At 63.6% G+C, this 18,683-nt stretch overlaps 1 protein-coding gene across 9 annotated transcripts in view; it reads left to right on the top strand.

Annotated features, from left to right (window-relative positions):
* KCNQ2 (potassium voltage-gated channel subfamily Q member 2) overlaps positions 1–17,837 on the top strand; it is a 78,209-nt gene extending 60,372 nt beyond the window's left edge. For 3 of the 9 annotated variants that reach the window (XM_054467439.2, XM_054467441.2, XM_054467437.2), the window contains 6 exons: positions 1,653–1,876; positions 2,578–2,683; positions 3,190–3,321; positions 4,910–5,017; positions 8,411–8,534; positions 9,708–17,837. In XM_054467439.2, the coding sequence (XP_054323414.1) occupies positions 1,653–1,876; positions 2,578–2,683; positions 3,190–3,321; positions 4,910–5,017; positions 8,411–8,534; positions 9,708–10,439 (1,426 nt within the window). In that variant the 3' untranslated portion in view covers positions 10,440–17,837. The remainder of the gene's footprint in view (positions 1–1,652; positions 1,877–2,577; positions 2,684–3,189; positions 3,322–4,909; positions 5,018–8,410; positions 8,535–9,707) is intronic. The other 6 variants (XM_054467447.2, XM_054467446.2, XM_054467445.2 and 3 more) reach the window with 4 other exon arrangements.
* Positions 17,838–18,683: the final 846 nt, after the last annotated feature.

Genomic DNA, 18,683 nt, shown 5'->3' with positions numbered 1-18,683 from the left:
CCCCGAGCGGGCACCACACCCAGGGGCTTCTTTCTCTCAAAGATGACTGAATGGGCACAGATGGTCTGGGTGGTCACCTGCTGCCCGGAGGATGGGGTGGGGAGGGGCAGCCAAGCCATCCACGTGCCCAGGCTAGGCAGACGGGCGCGATGGGCTCTCATGTCTGTGGCTGGTTATCTCTGTGCCGTCTGGTGGGCGTGTCTCTCTGGCTGTGGGTCCGGAGGGGGCGCTGATGGTGGCTGCTGACCGGGGCCTCAGTCCCTCGCTGTTGGCTGGGGAGCCGCCATGGGATCAGGCAGCCCGTGAGGCACTGGGCTTCCTCTCAGAAGTGCGTCAGGGATCTGCAGGGCCTCCCCCACCAAAGGCTTGTCTCAGGCCCCAGGAACGGTGCTCTGGGCCCTGCCCAGAACCACCCTGAGAAGTTCTGCGGCTGCTAAGCATGGCTGGGCATGAGCGGGTCCCCAGTTCATGAGAGCCCCACTGTCCTCAAGGGAACCAGGGGGTTCTGATGCTTTCCAGACCTCAGGAGGCCACATCTGCCTGGCGCATCCCAACCACCAACCGCAGTGAACCCTCCCCTCCCCTCACTGTTGCCCGGCGGACGCTGGAGTTGAAGAACTTGGGTGCAAACCCGTCTCCACGGTCGCCAAAAAACTTGGGCAAGGCAGGCCCAAGGACCCCCCGAGAATATGGAGCTGGAGACCCAGCCAGACACAGCTGCAAATCCTGCTTCACGGCTCGCAGGCCGAGGGGGCCGGGCCACAGCGCTGTGGCTTCAGAGGCTGCCTCCCCCTGCCCTGGGGCAGGACTTGGATAGTGAGGCTTGTTGCTTGAGGCCCGGCTGGCGGAGGAGCCCCGTTATCCGTTCCTTCCTTCCAGAAGCTGGAAGGAGCAGTTCTCTGACACGCACCTGGTGGGAGGGGAGCCCGACAGGGGAGGCCTGAGCCCTCCTGAAGCCCATCCCACCAGGCAGCCCCCGGGGATGGGTGGAAAGGCCGGAGTGTGGCTGAACGAGGGTCCGCCGCAGACTCCGCCCCCAATGTCCTTGTTGTCCCCTGGCCCCTCAACTCTGGGGCAGAAAGAGAGGGACAGGCGGCGGGAGGGGAGGAGGGAGGCTGCTTCCTGGGAGCAGTTACGGGTGTGAAAAGGCCATAGGGGAAACCATGGGCTGGGCCGGGGCAGACAGAGGTGCCGGAGGAAGAGCCGCAGCCCCGGTGTTTGGGATGCCCGTTGCCCTGAGTGTCACTGGGTGAGGGGCTGGCAGGACAGTGTGAGGAAGGCTCCGGCACCTCGTGATGGTAGCGGAAAGTGATTTAAGAGTCCACAGACATCAACTCCCCCCACATGGCCAAGCTCTGGCCACGCCTGAGCCAGCCGGGGGAGCTTGCCGCCCACCCAGCCTCCCCTCCCTCCCTCCCGCCGGGTGCTCAGTCCCCGTGGCCTCCCCTCCCTCCCTCCCTCCCTCCCGCCGGGTGCTCGGTCCCCATGGCACCTGCTCTGAGCCACCTGTGTGGCTGGCTGTTCTTCAGACCTGTGTCTCCCTGTGGCGCATGGGCGGCGTCGGCCATGAGCAGACACGGCCTGTGTTCTTTGCAGAGTGACTTCTCTCGCTGTTTTTCTGTCTGTCTGTCTGTCGGTTCCTGTGGGAGCAGCCAGAAGGTCAGTTTGAAAGATCGTGTCTTCTCCAGCCCCCGAGGCGTGGCTGCCAAGGGGAAGGGGTCCCCGCAGGCCCAGACTGTGCGGCGGTCACCCAGTGCCGACCAGAGCCTCGAGGACAGCCCCAGCAAGGTGCCCAAGAGCTGGAGCTTCGGGGACCGCAGCCGGGCACGCCAGGCTTTCCGCATCAAGGGCGCTGCGTCACGGCAGAACTCAGAAGGTGGGTCTGGCCACAGCGCCACCCTCTCCGGGGATGGACCTGGTGGCCGAGCTACTGGGGCCACCCTGTGGCATCACAGCTGCTTTTGCTTGCTCTTGGAGTAGGAACCCCCCCATCCTTTCTAAAATTGAGGTGAGACTCATGCAACCTAAAATTAACTATTTAAAAGTGTAGGAATTCAGTGGCATTTAGCACACTCACGGTGGAGTTGTCGCCACCACCTCAGCCTAGTTCCAGAACATTCTCATCACCACAGAAAGAAACCGTGACCCCATCAGTAGTCACCCCATTCCCCGCCTCAGCCCCAGCACCCGCTGCTCTCGGGCCGTGAGTGTCTGTGGCTCCCACATGGGGCCGTTGGGTCTGGCTTCCTTCACTGAGCCTCAGGTGTCAGGCCTGCACCTTCCACTGTTAACATCTGTGTGTGGATGCGCCATGTTCCGTTCATCCATTGGCCGGGGTGTCCTTTGACGCCCCACATCGGCCACTCCCTGTGGCCACAGCCTGCCGGGGAAGGTCCTGACTCGAGAGCAGCTGGATGCAGATTGGTGGGTTTCCAGAAAAGCAGGTGCACCCATGGGGCACCACAGGGAGCCTCGAGGGGCTCCCTGGTGCTCTGTCTAGCCGGTGTGCCCTGCAGGACCCTGGGAATAGGTCTCCCGGCCCCCTCGGCCCCTCACAGCCTGTCTCCTTTCCCCCAGAAGCAAGCCTCCCCGGAGAGGACATTGTGGATGACAAGAGCTGCCCCTGCGAGTTTGTGACCGAGGACCTGACCCCGGGCCTCAAAGTCAGCATCAGAGCCGTGTGGTGAGGCCCCTGCCCAGCCGGGAGCCTGGGGGAGTGAGGAGGGGCCTCCCGCTCGGTGGTTCTGCCTGCTGCGGGTGCTCATGGTGCTGGACAGTGCTGCCCAGAGGCAGAGTCTACCGGGAAAAGAAAGGGCTAAGACACGGGTGGACCTGGCTGAATGTCCTGGAGTCCACTCCTCTGGGACTCGGGCGGGTTTCGGGTGGGACGCCGGTTCAGCAAGAGGCCTGAGGCCCAGCTCCACCTGGCTTAGGAAGCAACTCAGCCACCTTGTGCCTGCTGTGGCATGGAGTCCAAGGGGGCATGGCCAGGCCTGTAAGCCCCACCTGTCCCGGGCATAGCAGGGCCACGTACAGGCCCTTCTGTGTGTGGAGCCGGTGGGCGGCAGACAAGAGGGGCAAGTCCAGCCATCTCCAGGCGCTGCGGTCTCAGAGGTGCTAGGAAGGTCCTGGTGCATGTGGCCGGGGGTCTCTGGCCCAGGGCTCACGGCCCCACTCGCCCCCCTGCAGTGTCATGCGGTTCCTGGTGTCCAAGCGGAAGTTTAAGGAGAGCCTGCGGCCCTACGATGTGATGGACGTCATCGAGCAGTACTCAGCCGGCCACCTGGACATGCTGTCCCGAATTAAGAGCCTGCAGTCCAGGCAAGAGCCCCGCCTGCCTGTCCAGCAGGGGACGAGAACGGGGTGGGCTTCTGGGACAAAGCCCGCTGTGGCCCACGGTGGGAGTGCAGGGGGTATGCGGGCGGGGCCTCCTCCCCACCCACGTCGGCCTCTGTCAGCTTCTGTTGTGTCTTCACAAAGTCTGTTTTAATATCTCTGCTGTCTCTCCCATCTCTCCCCCATCCACACTGCGGTGGACAAGTGCGTGCACCCGTGTGTGTGGGTCCCTGAAAACGTGCGTGTGCATGTGTGTGTGTATAAGTCACGCATGCACACATGTGTGCTTCTGCACAGGTGTATGTGTGTGGTTGTATGCACGTGTGGTTCTGCTCTGCCATGTATGCACGTGTGTGGGGGGTGCATACATGTGTGTACACATGTGTGCATGTGTGTGCATGTATGTTGGGGATGGAGTAATTCTGTTGAGACATGAAGCTGCAGGGTTCCCGTGGGCCCCACCAGGCATCTGTTATGCTACTTGGCACCTTTTCTTCTTCTACCTGCCCTCCTTGGCATAGGTGTCCCCTAAGTCCACACACGTGCTCACACATGTGCAGCCTTAGGCACATACAAACAAGGATATACACATGAGTGGGTGTTTATGTTGCCTGTAATGGGGACACACGGCTGTTGGGAGTCTCTCCTGCAGTAGGGGACGTGCTCCTGCCTATCAGGGTCCCCTCCCTCTCCCAGGCCCCCCAACCAAGGCTGTACCAGTTTCCCAGCCCTGGAAGCGAGGCTGGGCCCCTCTTACAGGGAGAAGGCTGGGATGGTCAGGGACAGCCCGAGGGTCACAGCCCAACTCTGGGCCCTCCAGCGGGAGTGAAGCTCTCATCTGAGGAAGTTGAGAGCCCCACCCTGGGGCTCCTGCCCAGTCCTGCTTCAGGGGGCCAGGGAAGGGGCGCCTCCAGGCCTTAGCCCACTCCTGCTGTGCAGGGGCTGCTGAGCCATCCCCTTCACCCTGCTGGGCTCCAGCTGCGAGGCCTCTTTCCCAGCGTCTTCTCTGGAGCAGCGGCCAGCCCTGGCTGCGTGTGCGTGTGCGTGTGCGTGTGCGTGCGGAACACCCTCCTGTCTTGACTTCTGTGCTTTGTCTCCACATCTCTCTCACTTCAGCTGTTTTTGTTCGCCAGGATCTCTTGTCCTAAATTTTCCCTTTCCTTCCCTTTCTCTCTGGAAAAACAAACAAAACAAAACAAACAACCCAAGGACCCCAGGAGTCCTCGGCCGGCTCCTGACAATGCGTTTCCCGTTGCCCTGCAGTGGCCTGTCTGGTACCGGCTCCCGCTGCGGGCACCTCCCCTGCACTCCATGCTCCGGGATGCGGCACCCGGGTCTCCGCAGTGGGGTCGCCCGCCGCCCACTCCCGAGTCAAAAGCTTTGCTTGAAACACGGGAAGGACTTGGCAAATCCAAGGTCCAGCGAGGCGGCATCCGCACCCTCTGTGGGAGAGCGCCTGTTTCGACGGAGCCTCACTGTTGCTTCCGTTTCCGCCAGTTCCTGGCCAGTTCCTCCTTTCCTGTAGCTTTACGATGCATTTTGCTGGTGTCTCTTTTCTTGTTTACTCTGCCAGGATAGATATGATTGTGGGTCCCCCACCCCCTTCAACTCCCCGGCACAAGAAGTACCCCACCAAAGGACCCACGGCCCCTCCGAGAGAGTCACCCCAGTACTCACCTAGGTTAGGATGCCAGCGCCTCTCCGACGTGTCTGTGGAATGGCCGGTCCCTTCGCTCCAGGCCACATGACGGCAGCACCTTGTACCACCCTTTCCCCGGGACAGAGGGGACACTCGGGTTTTCTCTGTTCCTGAAAAAGCCACAAGAGGGAGAAGGCCCTTCCTCCGCCAGGGCCCCAGGCAGGCTGTGCCCGTATCAGGACTGCCGGGGGCCCCACTGCTCCTCTCGACAAGTGCCCTGGGGAAGCCGGGGGCTCTGTGGACGCCCTGTGAGACTTCCCTCTGGGGTTGGGAGGCCCCCGGGCAGCACCTCCAGGATCAGATGCTATCAGACCTGCACGGACGTCCCTCTGGCCCTGCCCCTGCCCCCTGGACAGGCCCCTCCTGGCCGAGGGCTCTCCAGCCTCCCCAGGCACTGACCTGCCCCTCAGCACCTGCCCACTGCGGGGGTGGGCCTGGCCACGTGCACGGCCTAGACCTGGGCCCTGGGTGGCTCCGAGCAGGTGGAGCCGCATCTCTGTGGCTCTTCCCTCTCATGGAAGATACAGACGGTCACAGCATCTATCCCTTAGGCCACCGGGAAGAAGCGTGAGAAGAGGCCTGCCAGGTGCCCAGCACAGGCGTGCGCTCCAGCAGCTCTGGTGCTGGCTTTCAAGCTGCCAGCGTCCTAATTAGTGTTTTTGATAAGGGAGCTGGTGAGAGCCCCGGCTGATGGGCAGAACAGAGGTGCGGCCCAGCTCCACGTGAGCTGGCAGAAGCCAATTCTTTAGGGATTAATTCAGACTTTCCAAGGGCTTCCTGCCTCCCAGGGACTATTCAGATGATGGTGGTTCTCTGTCTTCTGGCAAGTCTGACTGGCTGAGGGAGGGTAGAGCCCCTGGGGCGGAGGCCTGGAGGCTGAGCATAGACCCCTGGCCTTCCCTGACAGCTCAGGGCAGACAGTTTCTGGGCACAGCCAATGCCAGTGTCTGGGCAAATGAAGCCCAGGCCTGAGCTGGTGGGGACAGCGTCTGGGGTGAGTCTGACCCCTCCTCCCTCTGTGGTGGGGTTTCTGCCTGTGAGGCCGAGGGTCTGTGCACTGGAAATGTCAGCCCCGTGCTCCTCCCGTGAGAACGGAGTTTCTGGGAGCAGGCAGGGCCGTGTCTGTTACTGCCCAACCCAGGGTAGCCCCGGACAGAGTTTGCCGGGTTCCCTGCTCTGTGGTGCCCCCCAGGCCCAAGGGTGCTGTGCCCTGGGGCTGGTCCTCCATCCTCCTGTGCCTTGCCGCAGGGGACAGCAGCTGGGCATCCATAGCTGTGAGCTCGGAAGGTTCACACAGGGGGCCAGGGGGCCAGTTGGAGCGCTTGCCCCACCTCACAGGGCACTGAGCACTCAGGGATCAAGTCTCCCCCAGCCAGGGGCCCAGGGCAGGAGGGGCACAGGGTCCTCGGAGGAGCCCCCAGCAGCAGCTCCAGGCTGAGCCCGTGGCCAGGGCTCCTATTGGGACTGAGCAGGCGGGCGGCCCGTCATGTGGCAGGGGCGAAGGTGCTGAGCATCTGCCTGGACTGTGTGGATGCCCCGAACACCAGGGACTCCCATCTCCTCCCTCGCCACTGGTGTCTGCTCGGAGCCAGAGGGTCCCCTCCCGCCGTCCCCTCCCGCCCTCCTGGCCCTATTGCATGAGTCCAGCATGAAGCCCCGCAGAGCATGAGGAGCTGCACTGTGGCCGACGCGAGCCTGAAACCCCCTCTGTTTCTCGCAACAGAAAGAAGAAAACACCCCTGGCCCGCCCTCCCCCCTCCCATCACAGGGAGGTAGGGCAGCCCCCCCCATCAGAGGCAGGTAGGGCAGCCCAGTGGCAGGAAGTCCCTCCCCCGCCATCAGAGACAGGTAGGGTCGCCCAGTGGCAGGAAGTCCCTCCCCCCCATCAGAGGCAGGTAGGGCAGCCCAGTGGCAGGAAGTCCCTCCCCCCCATCAGAGGCAGGTAGGGCAGCCCAGTGGCAGGAAGTCCCTCCCCCGCCATCAGAGACAGGTAGGGCAGCCCAGTGGCAGGAAGTCCCTCCCCCCCATCAGAGGCAGGTAGGGCAGCCCAGTGGCAGGAAGTCCCTCCCCCCCATCAGAGGCAGGTAGGGCAGCCCAGTGGCAGGAAGTCCCTCCCCCGCCATCAGAGACAGGTAGGGCAGCCCAGTGGCAGGAAGTCCCTCCCCCCCATCAGAGGCAGGTAGGGCAGCCCAGTGGCAGGAAGTGAGGGCTTGGCCCCGTCGGCTGGTGTGGGGCACTCTTCATGTACCAGGCCCCAGTCCAGGGGAGATTCGGGAGCTTGTGGCCTCTCCCGGGTGGGTCCTGCTCAGCCACATCCCGTCTCGAGCTGCCCTTGTCCAGCTGGGCTTTTGTAGACTTACTGCAGTGTCTTCGTTTCCAAGTGAGTTCCCATGTAGCTGCAGGCCTCAGTGCACACCCACCGTGGTGGCCCCTGCCAGCCCAGCAGCGGCCGTGACTCTGTGGATACCAGACTGGTCAGAAGCCCCCGTCCCTGAGGGCAAAGGAGCCTCCCTCCTTTCTTATTGTCATGAGTGACCTATGGCCTCATTGGAGATCAGCTCAGCTGAATTCTGCATCCTGCACACACACATGCACACATGCAAACATGCACACTCTTGCACACATGAACACATGCACACGCGTGCACACACAAACTTGTGCAGTGCACATGAGGGCACACACATGCACATCTGAGTGCACACACACGTGCACACACAGACCCTTGCAGCTTTGTCTCCCCTCCTCTGGTTTGTGCGTTGGTTCCTGTGCTGCTCTGTGCCCTCCCTCCTTGTCCTGGTGCATGGAGCCGCAGCTCTCACGCCTTTTCTGCTTCTGTTGTCCCCGCCGCAGACATTTAACTCTGTCCCCATCAGAGCCGGTGGGGCCCATGGCTTCAGTGGCACATTACGTAGGAGTAAAGCTCCGGGGTGGGCACAGGTAGGGGGAGGGACATCCTCTGGAGTGGGCTCCAGGCCCTGCAGTGGGAGACCCTCCATGGGCTGTGGGACCAATAGGCCTTGGGCAGGGAAGAGGGTGAGCAGGTGGGGCTGGCTGGAGGGGGCGGTGTGGAGCCGGGAGCCCACGGAGAGGAGCCGGGCGACTCAGCCCTGGTGGGAGCTTCCTTACTTTACTCCTCGCTAATGTGCCAGGCCCCTCGGGGACAGAGCGGGCAGGAGCAGGACCTCGCGGTGCCAGAAGACGGGCTGAGAACGGGCGCACCTCGTCCATCTGTCCTGGCACCCGCTGCCCCCTGGTTGGCTCTGGGGTGGGCCTGCAGCCTAGACCCAGGGGCACTGCGGCCTGGCCCAGGAGGAGAGGGCAGGGGCCCTGCTGCACCCACCCGAACTCATGCTTTGGGGTCTCTGTTCCCGGTAGAGTGGACCAGATCGTGGGGCGAGGCCCAGCGATCACGGACAAGGACCGCACCAAGGGCCCGGCCGAGGCGGAGCTGCCTGAGGACCCCAGCATGATGGGACGGCTCGGGAAGGTGGAGAAGCAGGTGTGAGAGGCTGGGCGGGAGGCGTGCGGGGCTGGAGGGCTGTGTGTGGGGCGGGAAGGGTGCGGGGCTGGAGGGCTGGAGGGCTGGAGGGCTGTGTGTGGGGCTGGAGGGCTGTGTGTGGGGCGGGAAGGGTGCGGGGCTGGAGGGCTGGAGGGCTGTGTGTGGAGCTGGAGGGCTGTGTGTGGGGCTGGAGGGCTGTGTGTGGGGCTGGAGGGCTGTGTGTGGGGCTGGAGGGCTGGAGGGCTGGAGGGCTGTGTGTGGGACGGGAGGGGTGCGGGGCTGGAGGGCTGTGGTGCCTGCTGTCGACCTGTGGCAGTGTGGGCTTCAGGGGCTGGGTGCCACGGAGGGCTCTGCAAGTCTAGGGGGTACATGGCCCTGTCACCACTGAGAGCTGCTCTGTGCAGACCCCTCACACCCCACTGTGAGCCCCCCACCCCCGGCCTGGGGTGCCTTCCCTCCTGACAGTACCCAAGGGCCAAAGTCCCCAGGAGTCCTGGGTGGGGGCTGCTGAGAGGCGGGTCCCTCAGGGGTTCCCTGTGGAACGTGCCAGAAGTTGTACCTGCCTGGCCTTCCTCCTCTCTGTCCTCTTTGCCCGACACCCCAGCCACTCTCTTCTGGGGGTGCATTCTCAGAAACCACTGCAGAGGACCCTTGTTTTGGGGTCTGCTTCTGAGAGCTGGGCCTGAGCAGTGAGTGAGGAACCGCCAGGTCCTGCCCTGTGGGGCTTTCCCTGAAGGGGGTTCCACGGTGGGCAGCAGGAAGGCCTGGCTCTGAACACACGCCCCAACCGTGGAGCTGGAGGCTGAGCCCCCGGGGTCTGGGAAGGAGGAGGAGCTGCTCCTGGGCCTCCTCTTCCTGCTCCTCCAGCTTCCAGGGAGGAGGGGTCCCCCCTCCCTGCACCTCTCCAGGGAGCAACCCAGGTCCCCCCACCTCCTGGGACCAGCCCAAGTCGACCGACTTCCTGGGAGTGGTCCAAGTCCCCCCATCTCCTAGGACCATCTTGGGTCCCCCCATTTCCTGAGACTAGCCTGGGTCCCCCGTTTCCTGGGACTAGCCTGGGTCCCTCCTGTTTCCTGGAACCAGCCTGGGTCACCCCATTTCCTGGGAGCAGCCTGGGTCCCCCCATCTCCTGGGACGGGCCCTCGCAGCCCAGCCCAGCAGCCCCTTTTGCAGGTCTTGTCCATGGAGAAGAAGCTGGACTTCCTGGTGAATATCTACATGCAGCGGATGGGCATCCCCCCAACAGAGACCGAGGCCTACTTTGGGGCCAAAGAGCCGGAGCCAGCACCGCCGTACCACAGCCCGGAAGACAGCCGGGAGCATGTCGACAGGCACGGCTGCATTGTCAAGATCGTGCGCTCCAGCAGCTCCACGGGCCAGAAGAACTTCTCGGCGCCCCCGGCTGCGCCCCCTGTCCAGTGTCCGCCCTCCACCTCCTGGCAGCCACAGAGCCACCCGCGCCAGGGCCACGGCACCTCCCCCGTGGGGGACCACGGCTCCCTGGTGCGCATCCCGCCGCCGCCTGCCCACGAGCGGTCACTGTCTGCCTACGGCGGGGGCAACCGCGCCAGCATGGAGTTCCTGAGGCAGGAGGACACCCTGGGCTGCAGGCCCCCCGAGGGGACCCTGCGGGACAGCGACACGTCCATCTCCATCCCATCCGTGGACCACGAGGAGCTGGAGCGTTCCTTCAGTGGCTTCAGCATCTCCCAGTCCAAGGAGAACCTGGATGCTCTCAACAGCTGCTACGCGGCCGTGGCGCCTTGTGCCAAAGTCAGGCCCTACATCGCGGAGGGAGAGTCAGACACTGACTCCGACCTCTGTACCCCGTGCGGGCCCCCGCCACGCTCGGCCACCGGCGAGGGTCCCTTTGGTGACGTGGGCTGGGCTGGGCCCAGGAAGTGAGGCAGCGCTGGGCCAGTGGACCCGCCCGCGGCCCTCCCCAGCACGATGCCTCTGAGATTTTGAGGCGGGAACCCTCCGGGGCCCTTTTCTTACAGTAACTGAGTGTGGTGGGAAGGGTGGGTCCTGGAAGGGCCCATGTGGGCTGAAGGATGGGGGCTCCCGGCAGTGACTTTTTACAAAAGTTATTTTCCAACAGGGGCTGGAGGGCCGGGCAGGGCCCTGTGGCTCCAGGAGCAGCGTGCAGGAGCAAGGCCGCCCTGTCCACTCTGCTCAGGGCCGCGGCGGCCATCAGCTCGGTGTGAGGAGGGGTGGGAGTGATGACGGGGTGTTGCCAGCGTGGCAACGGGCGGGGGGTGGTCTCAGCCGAGCCCAGGGGAAGCACAAAGGGCAGGCCTGTTCTGTGAGGACCTGCACAAAGGGCGGGCCTGTTCCGTGAGGACCTGCGGCCTTGGGGCCTGGTGGGGTTTCCGGGCAGCTACAGGCGGGTGTAGCCGGCCACTACGCGTTGCCTCTGCCCCCACACCTGACCTGCCCGGTGGGCTTTCCGGTCCCCCACCTCAGGGGCGCCCAAATACAGAGCTATTGGTCGGCGTCTTCTCCCTGTACCTTCTGGGATCTGAGGGCTCTTTCCATGGGAGCCAGCCCCGACGTGGAGACCTTCGCCTGCAGCTGAGGAGTGGGTGGGGCCTGGGAACCAAACTGGAGCCCAGAGTGGACGTCCAGCCCTCTGGTCTTGGCCTCTAGGGGGAGGGCCTGGCTCACGGTGGGGCCAGGGAGCCAGCTCCGAAGGGTCTTCAAAAAGGGGGTCCTTGGGGGCTCCAGCTGCCTCACCCTGGCCTTTCCGTGGGTGCTTGAGAGCCAGCAGCACCCCAGCCTCGGAGACTGGGCGGGGCAGGATCCCAAGTCCTCCCCTCTCTCCTGACTGCCCTGGCCGGGTGCCGGCACCGCGAGACCCGCCCGGTGAGCAGGCCTCACAGTTCTTAGCCAGGGCCTCACCTCGCCTGTGTCCCACCAATGCCCCGACAGACCCGGGGCAGGGCTGGGCCACGATGCAGCGGACCAGGATAGCCTCCACCGTCAGCACAGGGCCGCCCTCCCCGCCTTTCCGGAGGAAACCACTCCCACCTCAGCCCAGCTGAGCGCCCTCCCTGGCTCTCCTGCCCCCTGGAGCTGATGGCCCCTTCTCCACTGACCGATTCCTTAGCTGGGCCTCTTGGGGTCTCGGGCCTCAGGGGTGCACCGTCCCACGCCCGTCCTGTTGTGGGCATGGCACCGTGGCCCTTGGGGCAGGCGGCTCTGATGGGGGAGCGAGTCCCTAGCTCCAGACTTAAGCACCAGAGCCCGGGAGCATCTGGCATTTGGCGTGACGGCGTCGCAGGCGGGCCTGGACTCCCTGGAGAGTGGCCTCCCCGGGAGTGAGCAGGGCTGGGGTAATGGGCGCAAATACTCCTGCAGAGCAAGTGCAGGGGAGTCCTGGGCCCGTTTCTTCTCCACCTGCGTTTTCAGTGCACTTGGCTTGGCCAGGAGGTACTGAGGCCCTGAGGCCAGCAGGGGAACCCTTCCTGAGGGAGAGGACTTTGAAAGCAGCATTTGAGGGTCGTACGCCCCTGGCTGGTGGGGGTCCTGGCGCTCAGGGTGTTTGGGGAGCCATGTCTGGCGTCCGTTGTGGGGAGCTGCTACCCTGCTCTCTTTGCTTACCTCCAGCCCAGCCAGGGCACTCCCAGGCCCTGTCGCCATTGAGGTGCCTCCGCTGGGCTGTCTCCTCACCCCTCCCTGTGCCGGAGCCTGTCCCAAAAAGGTGCCAACTGGGAGGCCTCAGAAGCCACTGTCCAGGCTCCCACTGCCTGTCTGCTCTGTTCCCAAAGGCAGCGTGTGTGGCCTCGGGCCCTGCGGTGGCGTGAAGCATCCCTTCTGGTGTGGGCGCGGCTGCGTGTTTTGGGGGCAGCGTTTCATGGCGGTGCCCTTGCTGTCTCCCTTGGGCTGGCTCGAGCCCGGGGTCCATGTCCCTTCTCCTTCCCTTCATGGGACAGGGAATCCATAGTGGGGCCCACAGGCAGGGGTATGAGTGCGTCCCACCCAATGCAGCACCAGCCCCGGCCACCGCTCCCTGTGTCCCCAGTTCCATCTCAGCTACCTGGACTCCAGGACCCTGGAGAAGGGAGACCTGGCAGTGGAGGGAGGCTGTGCTGTGTGTCCCCCACCAGGTGTGGCCCCACCTGCCCTTTCCTCCCCCCATGAGTAGCCCCGCCTGCTCTTTCCTCCCCCCAGGTGTGGCCCCGCCTGCTCTTTCCTCCCGCCGCCAGGGCCCCGCCTGCTCTTTCCTCCCCCTGCCAGGGCCCCGCCTGCTCTTTCCTCCCCCTGCCAGGGCCCCGGCTGCTCTTTCCTCCCCCCAGGTGTGGCCCCGCCTGCTCTTTCCTCCTCCCCCCAGGTGTGGCCCCACCTGCTCTTTCCTCCCCCCACCAGGTGTGGCCCCACCTGCTCTTTCCTCCCGTGGGGCCTCTGAGGCATGAGCACCTGGGCACAGGTTGGGGCTCTGCAGGATGAGGAAGATAGGCCAATCCCTTCCCTCCCAGAAGCTGGCCGCCCAGCAGGAGGGACTGAAGCCAGACTCATGTCCAGCAAGGAACGTGTGGTGTGTCCCCTGGGAAGTCTCTGGCCCCTGGGAAGTCTCTGGCCCCTGGGAAGAGGGAAGGTGCACGTCCTGGGATGGTTGGGGGGCCCCGTTTTGGGAGACAAAGGGGTAGAAGATCTGTCTTGGGCCCCCCCAGACTCCAGCCTGAGCAGTGCAGCCACCTACTGCCCCACCTCAGAGAAGTGCAGCAGAAGGAGGCTGGAGGTGGTGCGGTGCTGCCTCGGGTGTCTGCGTGAATGAGCGTGGCCAAGGACCAGTGCTGCCTCATGGCAAAGAGCTCCCACAATGTTTGTTAGAGTGCACATCCCTACATGCCCACTGGCACACACACGTGCTCACATACGTGCCCGCATACAGGCATACACATACACGCTTGCACACATGCACACACGTGCACAGATGAGATAGCACACACATGCACTGACACACATGCACAGTACACATACGTGCATACACATGCCTGCATACAGGTATACACATGCATGCTTACACGCACATGCACAGATCACACATGTGCACACACATGTATAGCTCACACAGTATACACATACACAAGTGCACAGACCACACAAAGCACTAACACATGCACACACAAAGTGCATAGGCCACACACAGCACATGCACACAAGTGCACAGACTACACAGCACACACAAGTGCACAGACCACGCACAGTCCACGTGCACACACAAGTGCACAGACCACACTGCACACATGCACACACACGTGCGTGTGTGCGTGCACATTCCTTGCGCTTCCAGCCTTGGAGCCCTTCTGTCTCTGGTCTTTCTCTTTGACCCTGCTGGGTTTAAGCTGCCTGGGGAGGGGCTACAAGGAGTAATTGTGGCTTTGGGGGTCGTGGTGATGCTGGAATGTCAAGCCCCGTGGTGGGGTATCTGACTGTCCGGGCTCCTGGTCCGCAGTGGCAGAGCGCCAGGCAGAGCCCAATCAGGGTCTCGTGCTGCCCTTCCCCCCCACAGCCTGGCAGCCATCCAGAGGAGGGGCTCTGCCAGATGCCAAGGTGCCCCGGCGTCCGTATGGGTGTCCGGATGGGTCCTGTGTTTGGTCTGCCCTGGAGGTGCTGGGCCCTCCTGGGATGGGTGGCTCAGCCTCGAATCCCAGGCCCCAGCCCAGGCAGGTGCTGCTGCCTGTTGTGGTTTCCGGGCCCAGCTTCTCCTTATCCCTCTGCATAAAATCGCAGTCCGTGAGTCTTCCAGCTGCCACCACGGCTGGCACACGCTGGGGGAGGGCCCCTCCCATGCCTCCCGCACACAGCCGTCTGAGCAGGGCAGGTGCCCGACACCCACCACTGGAGGACACGCTGCCTCTCAGCGATGCTCCTACCTTTTGGGGGACCTCATCTCAAGCCCCCACTTGGAGGCTGAAATCACCCCAGGCACTGTGAAGGCTTCTCCAGGGGGAACCCTTTGAGCTGTGGGTCTGATCACCCCAAGTCCCGCCCAGAGGAGAGGCACAGCCAGGGCGTGTAGTTTAATGTTTGCCCCCTTCGGGGCTGGAGGTCTCAGTGTTTCTAGATTCCAGACCCTGCTGCTGGAGAGACCTACTGCCAGAGAGAAGGGGAGGAGGACTCCAGCTGGGCTCGGTCCCCCACAGTCAGGGACCCCCATAAAGGACACCCCCTTCTCTCTAGAAAGAGCTGGGCTCTGAGCTATTTCTAGTCACTTCCCAGAAGCCGAGGAGCCGAAGGAGCTGTGAGAGCTTTGCGGAAACGCCCTTGTCCCTGCCGCCCTGAGCTATGAATGCCGTACAGAGCAGAGGCTGGGGTATTGGCAAGATCACAGGTTGACACTGCACAGCCCCATTGACACAAACCCTCAAAGCAGACGTGAGAGGGACGGCTCACAAGGCTTGGACCTGCCGTGGAGGGTGCCTGGCAGACGTGGTGTGAGAGGGACGGTTCACAAGGCTTGGACCTGGTGGAGGGTGCCCAGCAGACGTGGTATAAGAGAGACGGTTCACGAGGCTTGGACCTGGTGGAGGGTGCCCAGCAGACGTGGTGTGAGAGGGACGGTTCACGAGGCTTGGACCTGGTGGAGGGTGCCCAGCAGATGTGGTATAAGAGGGACGGTTCACGAGGCTTGGACCTGGTGGAGGGTGCCTGGCAGACGTGGCGTGAGAGGGATGGCTCATGAGGCTCGGACCTGGTGGAGGGTGCCCAGCAGACGTGGTATAAGAGGGACGGTTCACGAGGCTTGGACCTGGTGGAGGGTGCCCGGCAGACGTGGCGTGAGAGGGACGGTTCACGGGCTTGGACCTGGTGGAGGGTGCCCGGCAGACGTGGCGTGAGAGGGACCGTTCACGGGCTTGGACCTGGTGGAGGGTGCCCGGCAGACGTGGCGTGAGAGGGACGGTTCACGGGCTTGGACCTGGTGGAGGGTGCCCGGCAGATGTGGTGTAAGAGGGACGGTTCACGAGGCTTGGACCTGGTGGAGGGTGCCCAGCAGACGTGGTGTGAGAGGAACGGCTTATGAGGCTTGGACCTGGTGGAGGGTGCCCGGCAGACGTGGTATAAGAGGGACGGTTCACAGGGCTTGGACCTGGTGGAGGGTGCCCGGCAGACGTGGTATAAGAGGGACGGTTCACAGGGCTTGGACCTGGTGGAGGGTGCCCGGCAGACGTGGCGTGAGAGGGACGGTTCACGGGCTTGGACCTGGTGGAGGGTGCCCGGCAGACGTGGTGTAAGAGGGATGGTTCACAGGGCTTGGACCTGGTGGAGGGTGCCCGGCAGACGTGGTATAAGAGGGACGGTTCACAGGGCTTGGACCTGGTGGAGGGTGCCCGGCAGATGTGGTGTGAGAGGGATGGCTCACGAGGCTCGGACCTGGTGGAGGGTGCCCAGCAGATGTGGTGTAAGAGGGATGGTTCACGAGGCTCGGACCTGGTGGAGGGTGCCCGGCAGACGTGGCATGAGAGGGACGGTTCACAGGGCTTGGACCTGGTGGAGGGTGCCCAGCAGACGTGGTGTGAGAGGAACGGCTCACGAGGCTCGGACCTGGTGGAGGGTGCCTGGCAGACGTGGTATAAGAGGGACGGCTCACGAGGCTTGGACCTGGTGGAGGGTGCCCGGCAGACGTGGTGTGAGAGGGACGGTTCACAGGGCTTGGACCTGCCGTGGAGGGTGCCCGGCAGACGTGGTGTGAGAGGGATGGCTCACGAGGCTTGGATCTGCCGTGGAGGGTGCCCAGCAGGGGGCTAAGCTCTGAGGGGTGGGTGCTCAGTGCATGGGTGCCCCCAGTGTCCTCTGACCCTGTCCGGTGCCTCCCCCAACCCCCACACCCATGCAAAACTCCCAGGCCACATGTATGTATGTCCAGGGCAGGAGGGTGGGGTGAAGAGGCCCGGTCAGGGCTGTTAGGGGCTGCAGGACGGAATGGCCACCTGGGGAGCCTGTGTGCTGTGCTGGGCCAGCCATCCTGTGTTCCCACCCAGCGGGCAGGCTCCACCTTGGCCCCAGCAAAGCGCTAAGGAGCTGGAGAGACAGCCAGGGCGGCTTCCTGAAGGATGTGGGATGGTGGACTCCGGGGTCGAGGGAATACCCAGGTTCCTGTCCCTCCAGGAGACCTAGAGAAGCTGCACACCCAGGAGCTTTCCATGACCCCGGGAGCATGAGTGAATGGGGGTTCCAGTTTGCTGAACTTTGCTGTCTTGTAAGGGTGGGGGTTGAAGACTGACCCTGGGAGGAGGTGACCTTGCAGGGGGAGGTTGTGGGAAACGGTGGAGGAGGAGAGACGGGAGGGGACCATTTGGGATGGAGGGGCCTCTTCAAAGTTTTAAAAGGCATTTGTGGGGTGGAGTTGAGTGTGCTCTGGGCTTGGACACTTGCCGTGGTGCCCCTGGCTGGCCGAGGAGACTGTCTCTGGCCAGTGGCCCCGTCCTGAGAGGTCCTCAGCGTCTGACTCTCAGCCAGGCACCAGCAAGGAGGGGCCGGTCCCCGGGGCTGCCAGGCGGGTACCTGCACATCGCCATACGCCACACGCCAACTCTGCCTGGGTTTTACAAAGTCGTTGCCTTAATGCATGTGGACAGGAACTCCCTGAGGTCACCCCATGCCCCCGCCTCTGCCAGGTATGGACGCCCTGGACCCTGCCTCCAGGTGAGGCGGGCGAGGGGCCCAAGGGATGGTCTCCAGAGACACGCGCAGGGCAGGAGGGATCTCACGGAGGGGTCTCGCACTGAGGCGCCCAGAGCTGGCGGTCCCACTGGACGCCATCCCTCTGCCTGGGATCCACATGGCCCACGTGTGCCAGCCACGCCCGCGCCCCACGCCATTGCAGTCTGCCATCCTCTGGCCATGACGGTGGCCGCAGCTTCCCCATTTGCGCCGTTGCCTCTGGCTGTCTGCACTTCTGTTCATGCTCCAAAGAATATTTCATAATGCCTTCAGTACCGACGTACACTTCTGACCATTTTGTATGTGTCTTTGTGCCGTAGTGACCAGGCCTTTTTTTTGGTGGATGTGTTACCCCGCACACTTCAATCTCAACTTTGTGCACCGTCCGTTTTCTAGGGATAGACACCCAGGGAATGAACTCTAGTTTTCTAACAGATTAGCTGAGATATTAACTTACTCACACAGACAGGTTGATGCCAGAGCCGCAAGAATGCGCCGGTGTGGGTTTGCGGGGGACTTCAGGTGTGGGGTCCTGCGGCCAGGATGGCCGTGGAAGGTTCTGGGGATCCCTGCTGCCACGGGGACGAGTTCGGACGCCAGGTGGACCTGTGCACTCAGTAAAACACAGTGATTCAACCTGGACAGTGTGTGGCCTCCTCACTCCCACTGTCTCTGGGCGGCCGGTCTGAGGGCCGGGGACTTCTGGCCGATGCTGGGGCCGAGTCGAGTGCGGTGCTGTGGACCGGGTGTGGGGACGGATGGTCCCTCTCCTCAGGGCATGAACAAGCTGGGGTGTTGTGGAACAGTGGGGCTGGGGGCCACAGTGGGTGAGGAGCAGGGGCAGCTGGGTCCTAGGGCTCTGGCCAGAGGAGGGACCGCTATGGGGCCGCTGTGGTCCCTGGGCTCTCTCTGGGGGTGCCAAGCTCTCCCTCCCCTCTGAGGCCTGCAGCCACCCAGAAAGATGCTGGGGCCTGGGCCTGCCGCTGGGGCACCTGCGGCCCATCAGCTTGCCCGGGCAGGATCGCCGGTCACCATGTGTCCACTTGGGTACCTCCTGTTGTTGGCCTGGCCCTCTGTCTGCTTGTCTGTCTCCCTGCCCCCACTCCCTGCCCAAATCTTCCTCTGCCCATCTCTGGCCTCTGGACAAGCCCTCCTGCCCCTGCGCTCGCTGAGGCCCTCAGCTGGGGGGCTCCGTGGCGATGTCGACATCCCACCTGGCTGGCCAGGTGACGAGCGCCCTGTAGGGTGATTTATGCCCCCACACAGGGTGCAGGTGTCCATCCGTGTTGCCCCCTTCCTGCCGTGATCCCGAGTTCCATGGGGGCCGCTGGGCACTTCCCCACACCTGCGGGTTCTCTCGCAAAGGGGGCGCATTTGCAGGAGCCCCCGAGTGCTCCAGTCTGAAGGGGACACGGGGACAGGGGCACGTGTGAGGGTCTGGGAAGGGCTAGAGGGGCCATGGTCAATGTAGTGATGGGAAGC

Source organism: Pongo pygmaeus, chromosome 21, assembly GCF_028885625.2.
Source record: "Pongo pygmaeus isolate AG05252 chromosome 21, NHGRI_mPonPyg2-v2.0_pri, whole genome shotgun sequence".
NCBI lineage: Eukaryota > Metazoa > Chordata > Mammalia > Primates > Hominidae > Pongo > Pongo pygmaeus.
Note: the sequence above shows the minus strand (reverse complement) of the source record. Positions and strands in the feature narration are given on the sequence as shown.